Source organism: Dermacentor albipictus, chromosome 10, assembly GCF_038994185.2.
Source record: "Dermacentor albipictus isolate Rhodes 1998 colony chromosome 10, USDA_Dalb.pri_finalv2, whole genome shotgun sequence".
Taxonomy (NCBI): Eukaryota; Metazoa; Arthropoda; class Arachnida; order Ixodida; family Ixodidae; genus Dermacentor; species Dermacentor albipictus.
The window spans coordinates 89,832,205-89,856,421 of record NC_091830.1 but is presented as its reverse complement, the minus strand read 5'-3'; the positions used below and the strand labels follow the sequence as shown (position 1 = coordinate 89,856,421).

Sequence of the window (24,217 nt, the reverse complement as noted above, 5' to 3'; positions counted from 1 at the left end):
TATAAATGCCCGCTCAGCCGCAGTCTTCGGGAAAGCCAGCCACCGCTTCCGCACTGCCGCGTCAATAAGCGCATCAGACATCTATGACACAGAGGCTCACAGTAGTTTCATGACGTCCAATGTAGCGCTCGGCGCCGACGCTTCCCTGAAAACTCCCAGTCCCGTAGAAATGGAGGGCGCAGAGGACTTGCTCTTTGACGGTAAGCGAATGAAGCCCGCCACGCTGTCTCCGCAGACGAGAGTCTTCGCCTAGCTCGTCACACAGCCAGCGCACTGATGTCTTCGACAGGCCAAAATGACGCTGAAACTCCACGGCGGTCATGTAGAAGAACGGGTCCAGACGGTCATACTGACGCTTGCTGCCGCTGGCTGCAATAACACAGGCTGCTGCTGCCGCCGCCATGTTCCCGAGTTGAACTCGGAAGGGGTTTCGCGATGTACGAGTTTAGCACGAGTTCGCCTGTCAATCAAAGTCAGAGGTCACGCCCCGCGCGAGGCATGTCACTCTTGTGCGCGCACCCACTACAGTTGGGCCACGCCCAACTTATCTTCTGGCAACAGCGACGCGGTGTCGAGCTGAGAGGCATCAACAATCTTGACCGCCAACATAAAACGCGCACAACGCACTGTCATCGGTGATGTACTGAGCACCACTATCAAAAACAAAGCGTTGACTGTCGCTGGCTTATGCATACATCTCGGGCTGAGATGGCCACACAACACGGTTTCATGGCCTGCATTGTGGCGCGTAGCGCACAGTAAATAATTATCGGCACGTCACTGTAGCTGCTTACAAGGCGTCGATGCGCCGAGGGTGACGACGATGCTGAGGAGTGCGTATCGCAGCAGTCGTTTGAGATGACTGCTCTGTCATCGGTGATGTATCGGAGCCACAACGTCGTAAACACGATCAGCGTCCGAGAATCGCTCGCTCTTCTAGACCCAGTGCAATGGCATTTCTTCATCACAAACAGTGCGCCCTCAACAGTTCCAACACCTACCTCAGTTCGAAGTCTCATTTCATAACCGCACACAAAAGCCCTCACCTACCAAAATGCGATTGCTGCGGTGTCGTTACGATATCCTTCTGTGATCGCTGCTGGCTCCAGCAAAAGTAATCCGCAAGCACCTTGGTGCGCACAAAACACTCAAATACTGCGTACATGCGCTCAGAGGCACTTTCAGTGGGCAAGCGATGACAAGCGATGAATTGTGTCGATGGGAAGCACGCACTTCTTCGCAATGCATCGCCGAGGCTTCGCGCACAAAGATAAACTGGTACATTTTCACTAAACTGCGTCACTACGGACCACCATTTTACAGAGACAGCCGCTGCTCTCGTTTTTATGACTAGTGCGGCGTTTTTAGTTGGTAAAGCGGCGGCCTTAAGGCGCCTGTGATGAACAGCCGCATCATGACGCTGCGTTTCCATTCCCCTAATAGAGAAAGAGTGGTGAGAAAGAGTGGTGATCACTGACATTATTGAGAATAGCACTGTAGCGCCCCTAGGCGACTTCTCACCGTATGAATTGCCTCGTGGGTGCGACCCGCTTCAATGTATCCGCTTCTAAGCTTTCGCCTCACTGTCGCCACTCGCGGCAAGAAGTGCAAATTTAATGATTTGCTCGATCACCGTTTGTCATCAGAAATTTCTAGCATTCAAAACGAAAAACAAACACTTAAAGGAATAAAAATGTTTGTTATTTTAATTGTTGCATTTTAACGTATTCGTTTGAGCGAAAGCGCAGGTGCAAGAATGCGCCGCATGTACCCTGTTCGCATTCGATTTAGGATAGAAAGATAGTTCTCGAAAGAAGAAGCACGCCCTTGACGCGCCCGGTAAAGGCGTGGCAAGCGGCTCACGGCAAGTGTGCAGACAGACAGCGGGACAGTCATGGTATTGCGAAGTTGCGATAATCCGTTGATAACAATACGCGGCGCTGGCGCGTTTCGTTGTGCAGCCGTCTGCGCTTGAAACGTAGAAGCAGCGTGCCGCGCAGGGTGCGCTCATGTTGTCATACGCGGCTTTTTGTCTACATATTTTTTTGCCTGCAGCCTTTGCGCGTTTCACGCTATCTCCGTTCACTGACTGCCGTCGAGCAAACTCGGGTAAAACTCGGGTGCACGAGAAACTCGACGCATCCTGCATAGCACCCCTGGTCTTCCACCTCGCCCCCTTTCATTTGGCCGGATTACGAATATTGATTTTTTTATGAATTTAAAAGTTCATAAGTTTAAATTTATTCTCGTTAGAATTGTACAAAATGCCACTGTTACGCTTTTGAACGCCTGTTTAACAGTGCCCTGCGACGGTGCCTACAATGAACAGTGTCTACATGTTTAGCTCACTGAAATGCAGAAAGGTCTTTACGATACACCAAGTGGCTTACTGAGGCAGATTCATGTCGTACTTGCATCTTCTGTATGAAGCTGCCAATCCAGCTGCCTGGCTCAGGCTAGACGTCGGGTTGCTGGCTCGATTGCGGTCTTCGTGAGCACTACATATCAGTATATATTTACGAGCACTGTATTAACAGCGCTACAAATCTGTAGACTTCATTTAAATGCTCCTGCATTTTCTCTTAAAACACATTTGCTTCAATGTACTTGAATTTCTCAAAGAAATGGACATTGCTAACATTACTGCTACTTGGTACGTGCAGTGTAAAAATGGCAGGCCCTTACCTGGAAACGCTGTTCATAATGTTAAAATAGGCACTCTGGTATGTCTTCCTGCATGACCCGTAGTACGTTGCTTTGCGTTCACATACAGATTGCTATTTTGTAAGGGTCAATATTTTTTCTTATTTGTGCTGTGCATATGGCGTAACACACCAGCATAACTGTTTCGTTCATATCTCTCAAGAAAGTTCGAAATGGAATGTTTTTACGGAGCTATGCATGTTCTATGTTGTATTTCCTAGAAGTTTACTTGCATGAGAGCATTGTATCAATAGCGGGCGAAACTTTAGCCACGCGGTACGGAAGTTGCGTTCCAGTCATGGGGCCATTCCGACCTTTCATTAGTGCAGAGCGGAGTGATAATCGTTCAAGATTAACGCAATAAAGTACTTGCCCAATTCCGACGGCATCGGGGTCAGGGCTGCTTTTAGAAGGGCAATCACATTAATGACCTGTAAGAGAATATTCTTGGTTAATGATTGTTTGTTGGTGAATAATGGTTTCGTCAACTTATTTCTATGGTCTTAATAATGGCTAGGAGTCCGCAAATAGTATTTTTTGAAACCGATTGAATAATCTATTGATTCCGTATTGATTCAAGATTTCGATCCAAATATTGAATCTCGTGATGACATTAATAGGTAAATGCATAGGAATCGAATAATTTCAGAATAACCATAGCATATTACGAATGTTCAAGTTTCGTAAAATTTAACTTAATACGTTGATATATTCCAGAAAGCAACAAAAGAATAGAATACTATGCACTGAAGTAAATTACTATTAAATCAGTGACTTGCGTATTAAGTGTGTTAGTATGCCGCCATCCCTTGTATAAACGTCAGGCACTAAAGGAAAAGAAAGTGCTTAGCAAGTTCACAGCTTCAAGACCTAATTTACTACTATTGTAGAGTGGACATAATGGTCAAGAGAAACATGCACGACAGAATGCAATATACACACGAAGCCCCTAAACATACGATATTGAACTGGTGGCTCACGAGCATCTGTGTCACACTCAGTAAGCACAATCAACACAGCGTCACGGAGGTATAAATGCTGGAGCTTACTGTTATATCCGTGTAGTCTAAGAATATAGGCGAGAAAGATGAAAGGCAAGCTGTTTAAGATTTCCTTATTTCACATGCTCGATCATCGGTGCTAATTATTCAAAAATCGTTATCATATATGTTACCCTATATCTACTCCTCAAGAAAGCTGGAATTGAAAAACTCAACACCATCATCAGAAAAGCAATCAAGAGTGCACTAGGAAGTCTCAGTACGACCTGAACCACGACACTCCTAAAACTTGGCCTCCATAACACCTGGGAAGAAATGAGTGAAGCGCACAGAGCCAGCCAGCTGGAAAACATTAAGCTGATTCAAACAGGCAGAGCAGTACTTCGCAACCTCACATACAGCGAAAACTTCATAGCAGACTCAGACGCGAAAGCCGAATTGCCGCCACTTATTCGTAACTATATCTCAATCGCTACAATACCTCGCAGCATGCATGCATTATACCACAACAGAATACAAGCATGAGTTAGAGCACTCACCAAGAAATACTCAAAGAACCCCAGCACGAGATGTAAAGATACGGCAAAATGCCCAGGTAGAATAGCATAGGCAATTACCGTGAACTACAACCAAGGCAAAGAGCCCGTCGCTGCCACTATATCGGCCAAAAATCCAGAAACAGCGGAGGAAGTGGTCATCGTTCTCGGCATCGCCACATGCAAACACACAGCAATCATCATGAGCGACTCGCAAACGGCATGTAGAAACCTACGGAAAGGCCGCATATCTTCCGCAGCAGTGAAGATTCCAAAAGAAATAACAAGACTCCAAGAAATACCCGAAACCTACGTCGCATGGAACCCAGGCCACAGACACATGGCAGGAAACGAACCAGCACATGCTGTCGCCCGAGAGAATACCAGCCGGGATTTCCTCCCGCACTGTCTCCGGAAAGCGACGAGGGTGGAGGGCATTTCCATTAACTACGCCGTAATATTACAACATTACCGACTGGAAAGAAGACAATATCCTCTACCACGTTCAAAATTATTCAAGGAAGAAGCCACCGCCCTCCGCAGACTACAAACGAATACGTATGCCCATGGAATTATCATACACCGAATCCACCCCTCCAAATTCTCATACATATGCCTACATTGTGACGTACCAGACACCCTCCCACGCATGGTGTTGGTGTGTGAGGAAAACACAGTAATAATAAACGTTCATTCATCCTCCACAAATATCCAATGTAGCCAATATTGCCTGTTTGATTCGCGTACGACATCGAATAAAATACATTCGATTGGTATACTATACGGGTGCAATTACTTTATCATGACAAGCAGCTTCGTAGTTACCATATCATGGTGCCCTGTGAATTGCACCCGGTTCATGTAGACGTAAAGCCATTGCTGATCCAACGTGTTTATATTATGCAGATGAGGTATTGTTGCGTAAAACATTGCGGTGTGTGCGCGGTATTGCTGAAGCAGCATATTCAAACCAAAACCTGTGTGCACCACGTTGTGTATCGGCATACGCTGTGTCAATTTCCAGAAGTTTGGCCAAACGTAGAGCAAACTAATGGAGCCGTTATTCCAATACTGTACCACGAAATGTAATGTCTGTGTGCTCTTTTTTTTATTCGAAGCGACAAGCAAATTTCAGGTAATGTTTAAGTTTAAAGGTACCACGACACGGTTGCGCAAATATTATCGCTTTACTGGTGCATGTGAGAGTAAAACACCTGCATATTTATACAGGCGAGGAATTGATCTCAGTGGATGTCGTAACTTGAACTTCATGTTTTAAATGTTGTCTCTAAATTACATCCGAACTACAGCGGCCTCCATTTTGGCTACGACTGCGTGACGTCAGGAAATGCCACCGCCATTGTTTCGCCTTCTACGAAACGGATTGAACCGGTCGTTTTTCCGCGAACGCTGAGGCACCCAATGGCTGAGCGAGGGCGTCACCACGTGCTTGCAATGCCTTCGCTCACACTATAAATAGTAGCAGACGACCGACTGTAAAAGAAAAACTGAAGCGAAACAGAAAAAAAGCGATAGAAAAAGTAACGGTGCAACGCGGCCAAAAAATATTTCCAGAGCTCCTGCAATTATTCTCGGTGCTTGCCGTAAACAAAAATTGTAGCAATTGCTACGAACGGGTGGATGTCTGATTTTCCATTAATTAAACAAAAAATTGGGCTTCGAGATCAGGCTACATCACTCAGAGAGTGTCGTATTCATGGATGTGGTTCATTTTGTCATCTCTGAGATTCGCCTAGCTGCTCTATGTTTCAAGTGCAACATGAAAATTTTAATATATTTTTTTGTCTCATTGAATGCACTCAACTTTTCCCTGCTTGCTTGTAGTGCGCGTTAGGTTCAGCATGAAACACGCAATTCAAGCTCGACGGATCGTTCTCATTGCCCCTTGAAGCATCTAAGGCAAAGTCTCATGCAGTGTTTAGGTTTATGCAATACATCGTTTACGAAATATGCCAAAATACTATGCCCAAATCTAGCGGTTGGACACTTCTAGACTGTAACTAGAGATATAATTTTGAACAAGGTCATATATAATTATGTGTGTCGAGAGAAGAGTAGTGAGGAGAGTTGGAGGCACAAATAACAACGATAAACAAGTGTATTTAAGGATTCCGTGCCAATATTGCCACAGCACTACAGAAGGGTCATGAAGGATTGGTCCTACACCAGCACATGTACCCTTCGACCAGGAATCAGTAGCCTCCAAACAAAGCAAATTTCCAGGACTATAAGCCACCCAGTATCACACACTATAACATTATGGTTTTTGTTCATTTGAGAAGTACGTGTGAGCCGCCATTACATGACATGTTGTAGTGACGGTGAACCACCAGAGTGGCACAACACGAGTTACGAAACTGACTGCTTATCGGGTGAACCTGTGGTCGGCATGACAATTAAAACACTCAGCACAAGGCTAGAGTTGGCCACACTCATGGATCGTCGAAATCTTACCTAGTGGCCAGATGCTTCGGCTGTTATTGCGCGACTCATACTCAGATTCCGGATTAGTAGCTGGTCCCCGCGTGCCTTTAAAAAAGTGTTACACTTTCGTATCGCGCACAATTGCTGATTGCAGGGGTCGCCGACAAAACTGACAACTGTTAACACAAACGTTCCGATTTTAGAACGGTCGGATGCATGCAAGCAGCACTCGCACTGAAGCGATAACTTTAGGTTGCTAGTGTGCGAAAAAAAGGTCCCCGCAAAGACGGTAGAGAATCAATTGGGCAGCGTACAAATGCCAATATGCACATGTTTTATTACATAGACGCGAAGAATGAGCGCTACCACGGCTATGGTGGTGAAAATTTTGCGTTGTATAGAGCTTTGCGTCCTTCGAGGATGTAAAGTTGCGCGGTGAGATTTTCTCCCTCTCTAGTTTGTGTGAGCCGGCGCTGCACTGCTTGAGTGTGTAGCTGCCGCATGCTGCAGAACGACTTGTACATGATTTAGCTAGTTTTCAGTTATATTTTTGAGATGTCGGTTTATACAATGTGGTCGGGGAACCACTACGTTGCGTTTTGGTGCCGCAGTGACTGCAATTTGCGCAAGTTTCTCATGGGTACGCGAACAAGCGACGTGCATCCTCAGCCGCGATGAGTTTATGTTTTGGGAACTATTTCGACCGCATCAGCTTTCGCTCGACGAAGAGAATCGGCGTTGGCGACAATTAGCGACGAATCGAATTGGCGTCTGTGAGCTGCCAGCGTTGATTGGAAAATCGGCTCACTGTGTGACCACTTGGCGTAGGAACCAAAACACAAACGTGCATGCTCGTGCATGACCAGTCCAATGCAACACTAAAATATCTAAGCGCTTATCGTTATAAAATATTTGGGTCAGCCACTGGCATTCTTCTCGCGCACTCGAATTTTAGTAGATTTGAGGTAGCCATGCAACGTCTACACCATCGTCCTGTATGAGGCAGATGCCGTTATTCAATACAGTCATGGCAGAAGTTGGTAAACGAGGACGACACGTACGAACTGACTATTTTATAAGTTTTCCGGAATTTCATAAAAAACGGCTATTGCAGATAGCATAACTCTTGTCCTTTAGCTGGATTATTTAAAGCGGTGGGCATTACTAGCACTACAACTTGTAACACATGTTGAATTTATCAACACAGATGCCCAAATTCAGGTCCAAATTATTTATATACCGCGTACACTGCAATCAACACGGCTGAAACAAAGTGCTAGCGTGGGCTTTGGACTGACTGCACATACGTTACTTCGCCAGTGGCGCCGCCGTCGCAGCTAGAGAATCCGTTCCACGCTAGCCAGGCATTCCCCTGTTTGCGCTTTCTTTCTGGGCAATGAGCGATGCAAAGGGTGGAAATGCTTCGTCTGCCGCCATTGATAAACGAGCTGCCTCAGCAGAAGGTCAGCGCCACCGTCGAGAGCATCTTGTACTTCAGAGGCAAATGATTTCGTCAACTGAAAATAGCTACAGACATATTGCAGTAGAGTGGCCAGTTGAGCTAGTTGGTAGAACCACGTTAGAAACCATGCTTTAGCACTCCTAAAGCACCTAAACCCGCCGCGGTTGCTCAGTGGCTATGGTGTTAGGCTGCTGAGCACGAGGCCGCGGGATCGAATCCCGGCCACGGCGGCCGCATTTCGATGGGGGCGAAATGCGAAAACACCCGTGTACTTAGCTTTAGGTGCACGTTAAAGAACCCCAGGTGGTCGAAATTTCCGGAGGCCTCCACTAAGGCGTGCCTCATAATCACAAAGTGGTTTTGGCACGTAAAACCCCATAATTCTTTTAATTTTAAAGCACCTAAACCTTAGGTTCCTTCTTACAAGTGTAAAAAGAATGCTACAGAAACGGAACTTCAGCTTTTCTTTTCTCTGTAAAACCTCATAAACAGGAGCTACTTTTCCCTTCAATCGCATCCAAGTAGGGAGCTTGGCAATATGTTGCTTCTGGTTTCCTTCAGGAGCACCTTTCCAAACTGGACGTTGCAGATCCAGTCTTGATACCCATTTCCACTGCATTGGTGCGGTATCAACAGGATGCAAACCAAGGCGGATGCAATGCGTTAAGCATAGATGGTGAGGATTTGCTTTATGGAAAAGCCCTACCAGAAATTATGCTTACTCAAAAAAGGTGGATTACGAAATTTAATGACGAGCAGAAGTTTATTAAATTAAATTGTGGGGTTTTACGTGCCAAAGCCACATGCTGATTATGAGGCACGCCGTAGTGCTGGACTCCGGAAATTCCGACCACCTGGGGTTCTTTAACGTGCCCCTAAATTTAAGTACACGGGTGTTTTCGTATTTCGCCTCCATCGAAATGCGGCCGCCGTGGCCGGGATTCGACCCCGTGACCTCGTGCTCAGCAGCCCAACACCATAGCCACTGAGCAACCACGGCGGGTAGCAGAAGTTTATTGCGCCGTGGGATATCTCTGTGGGAGCCTTTTTGGAACTTTTGTCTACGTATTTGTCGTCCACCTACGTTTCTTGGCGAGGAAATCTTTTCAATCAGAATTCCGGGCGTCTGTACTGGCTCCAGAATAGCACCCGTCCTTAGCGAGATGTATCGGTCAAAAGTTGATAGGGTCATCAGTGACGACGTAGGTAGAATAGCTGTTCGCGTTATTCGCTGTGTAGACAACTACCTGCTATTAGTCGGCTGGGGAGGGCTGGAGGACCGAGTTTTTGACGCTCAGAAAGTATTTAACAAACCGGGACTAGGACGGAACTTCCCGGTTGAACACCCTCATGAAAACTAGCTACAGTATTTGGATAATCGCCTAGGCTTTGAAGTGGCTGATACTTGCTGGCTATTTCGCACTAGATCCATGAGAACACAATTAAGTTTTTCTTCACGTCATTCTAAAAGTGTAAAGAAAGAAGGCAATGTTGTCTTTAGCATTGGTGCTGCCATGGTCAAATCATGCGACCGCATAGTAGCGAGAGTGTTGAACCTCGAGTGGTTAGACTAAATACAGCTGGTTATCCGAGCTATGGGGTAACAGCGGCTTGCGACAAAATGATTAAGAAAGTTAGGTGTAACGTCACAGCTTCATTTCAAAACAACAGCCAAGAGCGTAACAGACACGCTGTGATCCCCTACCAACACAATGTGTCGCACAATTTGAGGAATGTGGCGCAAGGTTTTGGGCTGAATGTAGTGTTTTCTGCTGCGTTAAAAAAGGCCCGTATGTCTGTACAGATCCTTAGAAAAATTGAAATGATTCCTAGCCATAGCGCTTTTGTTTACCATGTAAATCTCAGGTCACAGTTTGTTCCTTGCATGTGTGGTGTGGTTTGCGAATTCTTATTCTCCTTCGGCTGTGTTTATGCCGGTCAGACCGGACGCAGCATTATATCCGTGTAACAGAACATTTTAAGAATATGTCATCTTACGAGCATTCCCACGTAGCAAAACCTTGCAGGGCTTGTGAAAAATAGACAAAAAAGGTCTTCCGCATCTCGAAAAAACTAAAAAATTTATAGCGTCCCAGGAATCGCCCTACACAGGAGCTGTTCTAGGCCTATGTTATAAAGAAGAAAGCGCGGGTACGGGTTAGCGATCCTTCCATTGTGCTTGCTGATGTGGTAATGCAATTTATGGAAGCAAGATTATGATGGCAGCGATTTTGGATGGCCTATCAGCAGGATTACCTCATCTTTATCATTGCATATATATGTCATATTTCACCCAATAAAGTAAAGGATTTGGTTTTGCCGTCAGTTTAATAATCTTACCTAAACATAACCGGGGGCTTGAGTAAATATGCATCATATACTCTACATAGACAATATTATTCTAGCCAAACTGCCTTAATTAGAACCGCGAATTGAGCTTTTGTGCTGTGAATAATGCGCTCTAGAGCATTTAGGAAAATGTGTTCTATCACCTAAACATGCTGTTTTGGCAAAAAGTGTCTTAAGCAATGCTTTCACACAATAGTATCAACGAGACCTTCACGGAAGCCCGTCTTATCAGGATGAAACATGACTAAGACATACATGCACCAACAAACATTTTAAAGCAATACATTTCGCCTTCCATACGTAAGCTTTATTCACAACATGGCAAAAAGGCTGAAGTGTCTGTTTAAGTAATCTTTAGCATTTGAAGCAAGCACTGCGCATAAGACGAGGGAGATTTGCTTGGTTTCAGTTGAGCGTCTGTCTTGTTTAATTGCATCTCTAGAGCTCCGGGTGCAGGCAGGGTTTCCAGTTCCTCCTCTGGCCGATTATACTAGAGCACGTCCAGTCACTATTGCCGCGAATCTTTTTAGTGTTTGTTCATTCTTCAAATCTGCCACCACGCCGCATTATCGCTTTGTTTGCGACGCAAGACGCGCCCAGATTTATCTCGATTGATAGCATCCAGACAGAGCTGATTCTAGGTTGTTCCAGAACGTTCTAGCAACTTTACACGCTTTATCTAGAAAGCTCGCTACGAGCTTTAAATTGAGCGCGGACGACAGCAGCGGGCATTCTGTTCGACGACCGCCGAGTGATTCAGTCCATTGTGGGTGCAAGTTAGCCCAATAAACAATTTTCTGCTGAAGAACTTTTGTGCGTCTTCATCGCACCTGCGACTGCCGTCACAACTACGTGACACTATTGTACTTAGTCGTTGCGGCATGCTCTCCCGAAGCATTTGATGTCACTCTTATTTACATCGTTTCGATATTGGCATCGCCATTGTTTAATGTTGCTCATCTCACCGATGTAGACAGCGTCGTAAACACACATTATGTCTCAAGGCTCAGAATTCGTGTTAGTAAATTTTTCGTGTGATTTTTTTTACTGGGGTAGTCGTCGCGTTGGTTTAGCATGGTTTATTCACTGGGATGGCTGTCTCATTTGTTTAGCTTCTTGCCGGATTCTTATGGATTTGATTTTCTGCGCAATGAGATATTGCAAACACACATGGAACATACATGAAAAAATAATTTACAACAGAGATAACACCTACGCCTGGGCACACGCGTGTGTTAATAATATGGTCAAGCCTAATTTCAGCCTAGAGGGGGGAAAAACCAAGTTTAACATGCACCTAATCTGCTTCTAATGTTGAGGTGCCAAATGTCTTTTTTCATCGTGCTGCTGACCATACGAAGCTGCATACTCCCCTTGCAATCGTGCTCTTACACTTATTACTAACTACAAGACATATTATTCTGTAGGTGATGGTAGAATGGATATTCCCGATTTGTGCAGCGGAATAACTTTGAAATTCTTGATTAAGGCGCACTTTCGGTGCAAATTAAACACAGACGAAGAACACAAACAAGAGGTCGGGCACATATTATCTATTATCTGTCAAACACCACGTAGAATACTCTTTGTAAGACGTTATTATTATGGATTGACGTAACAGTTCCGCAGAAACACGCAAGGTGGAGAGAAGTAATTAATAAAGGGAGAACTAGACATCCTCCCGTTCGTAGCACTTGCTACAAAGGGAACCCATACGGGTTCCTCGAAAGAAAAGCCTTGTAGTTGAAAAATTCGTCGTGGTCCTAGACTCGAACCCAGAACCACCGCCATTCCGGGTGGTGGTCCAGGATAGTTTCCGGTTTCTTCAACTGCGAGGCTTTTCTTTTGAGGAAACCGTATGGTTTCCCTTTGGAGCAATTGCTACGAACGGGTGGATGTCTGGTTTCCCCCCCTCCCTTTAATATTATGGATATTGTAGAGCTGAGCAATCGAGGCAGCTGCGTTTAGTACCAATCAGCTTAGTGTTGCCAAATACAAGGAAATTATAACAAGGATGCTTTCAAGATCCTTTCAAGTTTGTCTGCATAGTTTTATACTGCATAAATGATGTCATCGCATTTATTGGCCGATAACCTGAAGCTGTTTTAAGAACTTTGAATATCCTCGCTGCAACTGATTTATGGCTTCTTCACAGAAGTGTATGGTTCCTACATGTAACAGGTGCATATTCTGTACAGCAGTATAGCATCATTCGTTTTTTGGGCGGTGTTCCAATGCCGACAAGGACCTCGCCCAAGAAGAGGCTTTCGGCCCAGATGTACAAATACCATTCTAAGCATGCGTGGCAAGGAAGCCAGTTGAAATCTTTGCTTTTACTGTAGGCCATTTGATGCTAAAATATCTTGCATTAGTGCTTTTCTTGTCCAGGTACACTGACAAAGAGCCGTCTATTCTAAGTGTTTCTACATTTTCTCGTCCCTTCGGCTCACAGCAAGGTATCCAATTTCACCAAGGGGACAGGAGTACGTTATCATCGCTGCTTACTTGCGGCTTCTGAGAACATGCATGAAAAGGTTAAAAATAAATATCAGAGTTTCAAACGATTGTTGTGCTTTGCTAACACATTCATTTCCATCCCACTCATGTTCAATGTTACATCAGAACAGTACCAGAATACTTTAAAAATTCTAGAGAAAGCGACAAACGTCACCATTATCTTTCTCAATCGCACAAGAAAGATGCAAGGACATCTGCATCTAGTAATGCTAGTAATGCTCTAGCATCTAGCATTACTCTAGCATTACTCTAGCATTACATCTAGCATCTAGTAATGCTACTAGTATCTTTCTATCTTGAGGAATAATAAGTTGGTAGAATGTTTATACAGGGTTTCTATGAAGTATTGGGATATATATTAACTCATACTTTGAATGTTTGAAGCATGTTCATTTATCATATAAAGAAGGTTTGTAATGAAATTTTTTAATCAATATCGATGTTGAATAGTCGACAGGATGCTGGTATGAAGTTTTTAGGAAGATTGAGAACCGTATAAAAACATTTAAGGAACCGGTGGCAGGTTGTCGTAACATTTGTATACAACATTTTTATTCAATGTAACTAGAAATTCTTGTAGGGTATAGGGTACAAAACACTCAATGCGTAGGGTACGATATACCCGCTCCAAAATTCGCATGCACCTAAGGCTACGAAGACTTTTGCGCCTTCCACGCGCTCCCGTTTGGATCTAGCATCGTGTTTTCTGCGGACAACACGCTTGGAGTAACAGCATCGCAGAGCAAAAGCTACCAACTTCAATCTGAATTAAGCTTTGTTACTTGCTATTTGTGGCTACGGCATGTCATGATTCGTAAAATTATCTGTCGTATATTAGAGTCTCTCCTTCAGGACAAATCATTGGCTCTCTCTTGTCGCTGTAATTCACGTTGTGCATCTGTTTAATGCTGCCAGGTCTAAAATAACACGCTATCATTGCCTTAAAGCGGCTTTGATATATATGTAATGGATGACGCCTCAGAGTTTGGTGTGCGCCGTTCGTTGGCCATACGGAACTTTCTACCGCAAAATGTCCTCGAGCCCATGTGATTAGTGTCGCCGTTGTACTTGGTTTCGCGTAGCACCTAATTCGAAGTTTCGAGAAAGGGAAGCCATGGAACAATACAAGAATATGCAACGCAGCTGAGCTGAAGTGCCCCGGATAACATCGTTTTAAGTAAACTTAGAGCAGAAAAGTGACGAGCAGTTTTCCACACAGGCACTTACAAGAGAGATATCAACACCGCAAAGTGAATCAGAAAATTGTTTGCAATTTTTTACAACGTAATTTGTTAAGGGCTAGGTTGCGCTGCACTAACGACTAAGCTTCTCCCTTTGGTAAGTGTTTCGCCGCTCTGTGTGCTTACAGTTTGCCTACTTGAAGCAAGAATGCTTGTAAATGTGGCACACTTACGAGGCAGCAAGCTCCAATTACTATCACAACATCGCGTTGATCGCGAGGCCACATCTTTGTGCAAGTTGTCCACGGGCTCTGAAAACAAATAGAAAAATAATCAATCGCTTGTCCACGGCTTCACTGCCGGCCTTTTTGTCATTAATCGTCAAAATAGGCTGCCTAGATTGGTTAAATTTTTCGGTTAGAAATGAACAAAATGAAATCGCAGAGAGGCTCTAATTTGCGGCATTGAGACCAGCGTATACGTCGCCATGGTGTACTGGCGTTTCTTTCGGCAATCGTTTTATTCGGCCTGCGTTTTTTTTTCTATTTTTTTGCGTACAGCTCCTTATGCGTGAAGGCTAGAAGAAGGTACGAACAGAACGTCAGTGGAAAGTTGATATTGCGTTTCGCACGTCGCAAGCACTACCACTTTCATTGTTTTTTTATTGTTCATAACCTTGATTATGCGGCTATTCTAATCACGTGATTACGTCTGGATTACAGAAAATTTTCTTTCGACAAATTTTACTTGGCCAGTTAGTGTTAATGACCGTCGTGATTATGTGCGATATTGTTGCTGGGTAGTTGGTTACTTGACGGTGAAGTTTCGCGAACTGTTCTCTATTCATTGAGGACCCCTATACAACGTTGAAAACGCAGTTTTCTTTGCGATTCTGGAGAATAAATTGTTTTGACGCACAAAGTTCCTGTAAAGAGGAAGAAAAAGAATAGAGAAATAAAACAACGAAAAAAACGGAAGACAACTTTTCGCATAGTGAAAAAGCAGGAAAGTTGTATTTAACTCAGAGGTTCTCGTAAAAAAGGATAAAGAATCTTGAAACACAAAAGAGTGAAAAACCAAAGACAGATTTAAGGAAGCTTTAAGGACGACAGATGTAAGGAAGCTGAATATCTAAGTATTTTTTTTGGAACACCTACACTTATAACTTTACAATCTGGGGTATTCTAATCGACGTACCATGTTATATAGAAAATTATTTCTTCGTGCGAGGCTGCAGCAACTCCTATCTTTTCGCAGCACAGGACGAGGCGATAAAATTAAGAATAGCACGCAAGAAAACACACCTACTGACCGCAAAATTGAACACATCCTCACGCCACCTAATGATTTCAACTTTATTATTCATATCCATCTAGCAATAACATAAAAATGTGATAAGGAAATGTTCAAATTTAAATTTATGTATAGATTCTTGAGAGTGTAAAGGAAACACTTATGCAGGAACCACAATACACTAATCATAATACATGCCATAAAGAGTGAATGAAAGTGATCCTTGAAATTATTAAAGCATGAAAATAGTGCTGCGTAATTTTGCACTAAATAATATTACTTGTGCGTAATTCCCTGTTGAAAAGACAACAGAAATTTCTGTTGTGCTGCAGAAGTTCCTGACATTCTTGGAGTTGCGACAGACATTTCTGACGTTACGACAGAAATTCCGACTTCCCAATAGAAAGATTCTGTCGCGACCTCCAAGGGTTCTCAAGTCGCAACAGAAACGTTCTGTCGCAGACAACAAGAGTTGACTGCGTTCGTGTTGTCCACTTCTCTACTCTTGTGTCCTGTCTGCACGCCTCACTTCTATTTTGCGTAATGAAGAGTCCATCAAGTCGCAACAACAACTTTCTATCGCGACGGCGATTCTGACGTTGCAATGAGAACTATCTGTCGTGGCGTTTGAAATGTGTCCCATTCTGTTGCAATGACATAAGTTCTGGCGCCGCGACAAAAGCGCTTTCAGTCGCGACGCTTTAAAATTATATGTCAGTTTCACATCCGTGGGGTACACCATACTTTTCACTTGCACATGCATTCAATCGTGCCTCTCCAAAGCCGGCAATGCTGACAGCAGCGACATCGGTATTAAAGACGACGTGGCCAATTCTCATAATAGTGCCCTGACGATGAGGCACCAGCAACGCCCCACCGGCCTCCTCAAAATCAGCCGCAGATCAAAATCATACCCTCTGCGGTAATGGCTGCGTAACCATTTGTTTTTATTTGCTAAGATGTGGCAGACAGGCCTGTGGACTTGCACGTGCCGTTACGCTGACACAGCCAGGCAGACAGGGTAACAGGGTAACAATGCAGACAGGGTAACACAAAGAATAACAAAATGCACGCATGTTCTACCCAACATCGCAAACAATTTGTAACCTGTACTCATAACGTTGTCTATGCCATCCCACTTTCATGCGGAAGAACGTATATTGGTCAAGCCGGCAGATGCATCAACGAGAGATTAAAAGAGCATCGATATAACGTCACTAGGATAATCTCGGGTCATTTGGGTATTCACTGCCGAGATTGTTCGTGCAAGCCCATGTTTGAAAGCACTTCGATTCTGTTAAGGCTCATAGCAGGATGACGAGGGAGATTGTGGAGGCTTACGAGATTGCAAAATTAGAGCAAAAGTGCGTAAGCAACCCTTCGGTGTCAGTATCGGAAAAGGTTTATCTTTGTGACCATGGCAGTACACGTTTTCCCTTGCCTTGCACACGTGTTCGGTTCACCGAAATGAACCACTCAATGTTCTTTTTTTGCTGATACGTTTATTTCCGCTCGCACGGTATATATTTATCGATGCGTGCGAAAATAAAACATATAGGTGAAAGTGAAGCGCTGTATCTGTGTATCTGTTTCTTTCTACGTTCTCGTTCAGTCGCGCTTATACACTATGCCATGTACAGAGCACTGTTTCTGGGCTTTTTACGGTACTGCTTGCCGGTTTTGGCGAATACATGTCAAACAAACGTTCGTACCCTCGAAACATTACAAGGCTAGAATCTACGGATATGTCTTAGACTACCACGATGCTGCTCGACTCACGCAACAATCCCGACTGCTAGAGACTACTTGGTTCCAACATATATAACGATTGAAAGCCTTAGACCACACACTCGACATGTGTGTTGTGTAACCGGTCACTATGTAGATTCTTTACCTGCACAAAGACCTCAAGCCACATTTTCCAGACTTGGTGCGACACATGAAGGCTGCCTTCCGTTGAGCTTTACACCAGCACCAAGACCTCTGCAAACCTTCCGGTGCCTACGCCAGCCCCAAGTATGTCTCATGATTCCGGGAATTACGCAGACCCGTCAATAAACAGCGGCTTCACGCCACTTCATACTGTCGCTACTGAACGAGGTATATGAGCAAGGAACGCACATTCATCCCAATGGATCTGTCTCAGCCACCAGCTCCATAGGCGCTATTATCATCCCGGCCGTACAAGTCACAATTAGGTTCAATGTGTCCCTCCTAATGACCTCGGCGGGAACAGAACTTGACGCTCTACGAGCCGCTCTACATTGCACCAGCCAAACTTTGATATTGGGTCGTTATTTATGACTGCAAGGCAGCCCTTCAGAGTACCAGTCAGCATTACGACGCAAGACCCATAAAAAACTGGTGTTTGAGACAAGAGAGGTTTTCCGTCAAGCCCTCATAAACAGGCATGACATCATCTTCCAATAGCCTCCGGGGATCTGTGACATCGTCGGAAATGACCTTGCGGATGATGCCACCCAGCCAGTCTGTAAAACATAACCTGACACTTTCTATATCCTTATCAAGGGCAGACGCTGCGAGGGGTCTTCGTTTACTTGCTCAATCCAAGACTGAAATTTTGTGAAACACCCTGAATTTCTACAACTGCCATTTCCAGCGAATGGATCCTACATTGAAGCTGCAGATTCCATCAAACTTCTCCCACCGTGATGCCACTATGCTGTGCCGCATCTTTTTAAGGGTGTCTTTTAGGAAAGCCGACTCATTCCTCATTGGAATGTCCGACACAACGATTTGTTACTGGCGCAAATGTGAAGAGACAATCAGGCTCGTGTTGTGTTTTCGTAATCATTATCAGATCAAACGCGACGTTCTTCGGAGGGTGTTAAAACGATTAGCTAACAAGCATACCAATTTCAGAGGGCAAGTGTCTGGAAACATGGCCCCACGCATCACAGGCTTGCAAAGCGACGCGCGCACTGCTACGTTTCATAAAATTGACTGGCCTCAATGACCGATTATAGGCGAGGAGTTATAGGCGCACTTATTCCTCCTGATAGTACTTTATTCCCTCTCCATCTCGTCGTTTCTTCCCTTAAACCCCTTTCCCTGTGCAGGGTAGCAAACCAACCCTACGGCTTCTTGACCTTCCTACCGTTCCTCTCTTCTTTTCCTGCTCCTCTTCCTTTGTTGTTGCGGTGTCATTTCATGTCACAAGTACAGTGCCCTGTTTAAGCTACACAGAAATTTAAGATAAAGGTAAATTTTGTGAGGGCATTTCCCGATATTCTATCAGGTTATGCGTCTTTGTGACCACTAGGAGCTCGGTATCGTATAAAATATTGCATATAATCAATAAGGAAATCTTATATAAATGCCTAATTGGATATTATGGAGGAAACATTGCAATTAGGAAATTGGGGGCCCGAAGTGATATTACTAACTGAACAAAAACGCCTCTAAATGAAACCGTCTTCGGTGCTACAACCTGTAGTACTTTGGCACTGCGGGCGGCCCAGTATGGCAGTACCCAAAGTAATATGAAATAGTGCACCGGTGACGTCGATATCTCTACCCTTTCCATGTAGAGTGCAGACCTTCAGTAGCCTTAGCTAGCGCTGTTACGGGCTTCATCATGGCCTTCCCGTTTTCTGCACGTTCACGCCAGGAATCGACGCGGAGCGTGTTCTATTCCGTTTCCAATCTTATGGCGCTACCGCAGCTCGGATGATCACGTTTGCCAATAGCAGCATATCAAAAAAAGGATTTTATGGATGAGAACGACAAGAAGTCGTAATTATCACAACCTTCGCGCCCGCGCCACTTGGAAGCATGTGGCGTTTTTTGATTGGGCGGGGAGATAAGCGTCACTGACACGCTATTTAATTTTTGTTTCCGTTCAATACCTACGACGATTTCTGTGATGTTTCTGGGGAACTTGCCTAAAGGCGCGGCGCTTGTCGCACCTCTAATATTGTATTTGTTATTGTGTGCAATGCCAAAATTCTCTTGCATTCGGTTGAGATGACATCTGTAGGTGTCTAACTATTTACGCGAGTAATCTTACCGGACCGTAAGCAACGCACGTGCGACACATGTGTTGAGTGCAGTATTCCTTTGAGATGGGATAGAGATTACATAGGACAGACCGGTCGCTGTGTGAATGATCGGATGCGTGAGCATGCGAATATAATACACACAGGCACAGGAGGTAATCTTCTGTTGCATGGTAAAGATCGAGTGCGGTTGTAATCCCATCTTCAGCGACGTTTCAATCTTGAGGAAGGCTAAGACTCAGCAGGAAAAAGAGTTGATTGAAGCGTATCGCATCTATAAACTTGGACCCGAGAAGTGTGTGGACGCGCCATCTGTCTTTCTTACCAAGAAAGAGATTTTATTTCTTGATCAGTGTAGACGTGTACAGATAAGGAGTGGAACGAGTTTTTGTTTTCTTGTGCCACACGCATGTTGAGTAGGGACTTGGGGAATGAAGTTGAGTCGTTAGTCCAGCCACCTTCCTGTTGATTTATCTATGTCTGCTTCTCTATTTTTTCTACTTTCAAGTTTGGTGGCGTTCTCCTAGTATATCCATGTGCCAACTAGCCCAACAAGCCACTCTCATGAACTCATAACTTTACCAGCCTATGATTATCACAGCTACGCAATTCCTCATAAAACTCTGGAAAAACTGCAAAACTCAGATCGCTCAGGATGGTAGAATGTTTGATAAAAGCCTGTGACAGGTGTCGTCGGTGCAATGGTATTGTTAGCTTGGCATTGCTAAAGAACATTTTCACCTGTGATATACAAGAACACGCCGGTTACGAAGGTTTGTGTAGGGTTTCAATTGGGTTTCAATTGAGTTTCAATTCATGAACCCCGTAGGTGGGGATATAACCTTTCTTTCCTTGATCCTTAAAACTTCGTGAAAACCCATCTCGCCCCACGAAAAAAACCTCCGTCACTGCGTTTTACAATAAGCATGAAGCAATCGTCCCATGTACCGAACGAGAATGGAGCTGTTCGGTGAACGTGACGTTTACTCTGCATTAAATCTCATAATAGCGAATAAACAAAGCGGTTAAAGAAAAGTATCTTTCTGTGGAATACTCACATTTGCTTGTACAGGATTGCTGCTTTGTTGTCAGTTGTTGATGGCAATGACGAAGCCTCAGTTAATGGCACATACCCACTAGGGGGCGGGGATAAATTATAAAATTGTTTAGGTAAAACTCGTTGCAACTAATGTAATGGTTTGCAATGTACTCAGGAAGAAATAAACGTTTGCTGTAGGACAATGTATAAATGGGCGAGCGGTGTTCAATTTAGGTCTGAAGCACTCATTTGCGCTTAATTAGGGCAAATAAGTTGACAAAGTGAGCTACACCGCGAGTTTACGTAAAAGAAAGGTTCAAGCTGAAGATGTTCCTGCTGCTACTCATTATGGTACTCGTAAAAGAAAGCGTGAAGTAACTGGAGTTGCGTCATGGGTAGTAAATCGAGAACACGTAATATAACACTGCGTACATATAAAAGACATAATTATTTGGATGATGATGAGGACGCACCTACTATATAGCTCGTACCCACTAATGCGGATAAAAAAAGAATTGGTCTGCAAGAGGTAGCGCAATGAAATTCCGATTTGAAAAGGACCAGCAATGTAATTGGGAATATGTTTCACTTGCGTACTACTACAGTTCCTTGTTTGCTGTGTTTTCTTGTGAGACTCGTGCATAGAGCAAATTCCCTGCGCACGTAATGAGATATATGGCAGCAATGACTTCTCGCAGTAGCCTAGTGGCTATGGCGTTTCCTTGCTGAGCACAAAGTTACGGGTTGGGTCTCCATTTCGGTGGCAGCATTTCGTTGTGGAGGAAAGGAGAAAAAGCTCATTAAATTTACTGAAAAGAACCACAGATGAAGAAAAGCTTAGGCGAGGTAGTATGTTCATAATGAGGTCATAGTAACGGCATATAAAACCCGAATGATAATTCAACTCCGGGAATACTGGTTCTCCGTATTGGCACCACATTTCGTGCGGGATAGTACTGTCCTAGTGCTGGAATGCTTCCGCTATTTTTACTGAGCCACTCTCTCTCCACTCATCTCCTGTCGGATGTGTGGCTTTATATGGCGATCTCCTCCTTCTCTTCCTTTATAACCATAACTGCCACATGTACATGCAGCGCGGTGGCCTTGTCGAGAAATGAATGTGTTCGAGATGCTCACAACTACTATTGATTCTTACATCCTTAGAATCCTTAACCCTCAAAACGAAAGGAAGGGATGGAAACCAGTGCAAAGTCACCATCGGGTACTGGTGGAGAGAGCGTAACACCAACACAAGCCACAGCTTCGACGGCAAACGGACCTGCTCGGTAGGACAAAGGCTACCCTTCATCGTTCCCGGTTGATCACTTACACTTGGTAGTCAAGCTGTACAGTACCAGCGGAACAGTCGTTGAGGGAGCAGTAGGGGGATAAAAACTCAAGACCGAGGATGCCATCATCCAAAGAGCAGGTGAGGACGATGAAAATAAAACAGAAGTTTAACGACCGGCAACATTGACACGCGCGGTACAGAGCACAGATGCAGGAGACGTACTACCATCGACCGCACATGCAATATGTGATGGGGCAGGTGACGTGACTTTCTTCAACTTCTGAAGGAGTTGATGCCTCATAACAGAAATATGGACACTGGTGTCGAACAAGTCGATAAGTAGGCCATCCACTTAATAGACTACCAGGTTCGCATTGGTAGGGAGCGTCAACAAAGGAATTTAAGCACAAATTGTAATAGCAGCCTCACCTTTAGTAGCTGCAAACGTCAGTTTCCCGAAGGAGAACGCCGCAAGTAAGACGGGGTCGGAGAACGGCGTCGTGTATGTGAACGAGAAGGTCGACGTCCTGGTGAGTGTGATCGGCTGTTGTGGATGGCGTTCAAAGTGATCTCGGCAGATGTTTCTGGTTAAGCTTCGGTTGCTACCTGGTGCGGAGTTCGCTGTGGAAAACGGGCTAGAAAAGCTTGTTCGAGAATGTGAGGGCCAAGGACTTCGGCAATACCTTGAAATGCGTCCAACACATCTGCATGGGAAACAAATTGGCTTGTCATGCTTCTTCCGTGCATTCAGATCGCAATAATTCGGATTAGGACATTGTAGTTGGAGCAGATTGAAAATGGCCAAAGTGTAAGCGTAAGAGCGGCTTACAGAGCATATGGTTTGGAGGCCCGCGTTTGCCAGTTCTTGCCGAACAACGGATTGCAAAAGTGATATGGTCGTGTCGGATTTCACTGGGCTCTCCTCACATTAAAGGAGACCTGGACCACATTTTATCGAAGTGGAGAAGGGCATTTGAAGTCACAATAGGCCATTTCAGAAATACTTTGAGAACTTCAGAAAGTACTTCAATGCCTTCAGCAGAAGCGAATTTACTGGCAAACAAACACGGCCTTGCCTTGCTGCCATTCATTCTTCAATGACTTGCACTGCGAAGGCTACGACGCCGTGGGGCAAGCCCACAACGCTCCGCCTTCTAAATGTCGCTGTGGCGCGCAGCTGAAACTTAATTTTGGATGTTAACGTTGACGCCACGACTTCCCACTTTGCTTTCCACCCCGCGCTAAAAATAAGCCAAACACGGTTGTCCTCAGCGAGCCTCAGTGCGCTTAACCAGTGGACTCGTGGCGGAACCCCTAGCCGCCTGGGGTTTCTGCGCCATGTAGCCGGCCGCAGCTTGATATCAGCTATCGGCAAATAGCAGCTGTCTAAGGGAATGATGAAATAAAGCTTCAGGTGTCGAATTAAAGCTACCAGAAAAGAGTGAAGACAGGGCTTGATGCTGAGGAAGAGAGCATGTGTGAGAGAAGTGACTTCGCAATCCACTTGCGCTCTCCACGCAGTGCGTACGCGAGCAAAATTTGGCTGAGATACTCACGGCAGCGCGTGCTACCGGCGGAATATGTTATTTCCCCAAACCCAAGGGGTGGCTCAGGGCCCCTTTAATTGTGCGCGCGATGTGGCTTCGATTTCACGTTGAACCTTTTGCGTGATAGTCTCCGCTGGTGAAGGCTGATAAGCCATACGGACGTCCTCAAACGCTGATGTCGCTTCGTGTGCGGAAAGCGGACAAGGTTGTTGGCTATACGTCGGCTTTTAGCCATATCGAATCGTCGGCATGCAGAAATAATCTTGTTGACTGTCGAAGAGTGTTTAAACGCGATCAGATTAAACGTATCCTCCGCGATCCCTTCCAGTACGTCTGTAACCTCATCGGCTTCTGTCATATTGGCCTCAAACTTTCGGCAAAGGTCCAGCACTTCCTGAGTGTACATAAGGTTGGACTCGGTAGAAGTCTGCCCACGCGAGGCAAGTTCTTTCTTAGCGGCACGCTGGTAGCCTGCAGGTTGGCCAATCAATTGGCGAAGTTTTGTCATGCAAACGCTCCCGCTGCCTCCTCCTTGGTATCGAACCAGGCTTTCGCAGTTCCGCTTGGACAAAATATGATGTTCGCCGTCATAAAGGTCTGATCTCACCTGCATTGAGAGCTAACGCATTCATAGAGCCGAATCCAGTCATCTATGTCCTCGCCATCTGTGCCGAAAAGGTCCCATGGAGACGAGGCGGCTTCAGAATGAAGGCTCGAATAGCGGCCTCCAGTGACGAAGGTTCACCGACGGTAGACGTGCCTAGCGTGGCGACTTGGCAGCCGCTGTGAAGCTACGTCTTGCGTTAGACCATCACCACATTCACCGAGATGTTA

The 24,217-nt window shown here is 44.9% G+C and overlaps 1 protein-coding gene across 5 annotated transcripts in view; it reads right to left on the bottom strand.

Moving 5' to 3' along the window:
- LOC135910207 (uncharacterized) overlaps positions 1-20,643 on the bottom strand; it is a 135,554-nt gene extending 114,911 nt beyond the window's left edge. For all 5 annotated transcript variants that reach the window (XM_065442257.1, XM_065442260.1, XM_065442259.1 and 2 more), the window contains exons 1-3: positions 20,565-20,643; positions 14,428-14,505; positions 3,077-3,134 (exon numbers count right to left, since the gene is read on the bottom strand). In XM_065442257.1, the coding sequence (XP_065298329.1) occupies positions 3,077-3,134; positions 14,428-14,481 (112 nt within the window). In that variant the 5' untranslated portion in view covers positions 14,482-14,505; positions 20,565-20,643. The remainder of the gene's footprint in view (positions 1-3,076; positions 3,135-14,427; positions 14,506-20,564) is intronic.
- Between the last annotated feature and the right edge of the window lie 3,574 nt (positions 20,644-24,217).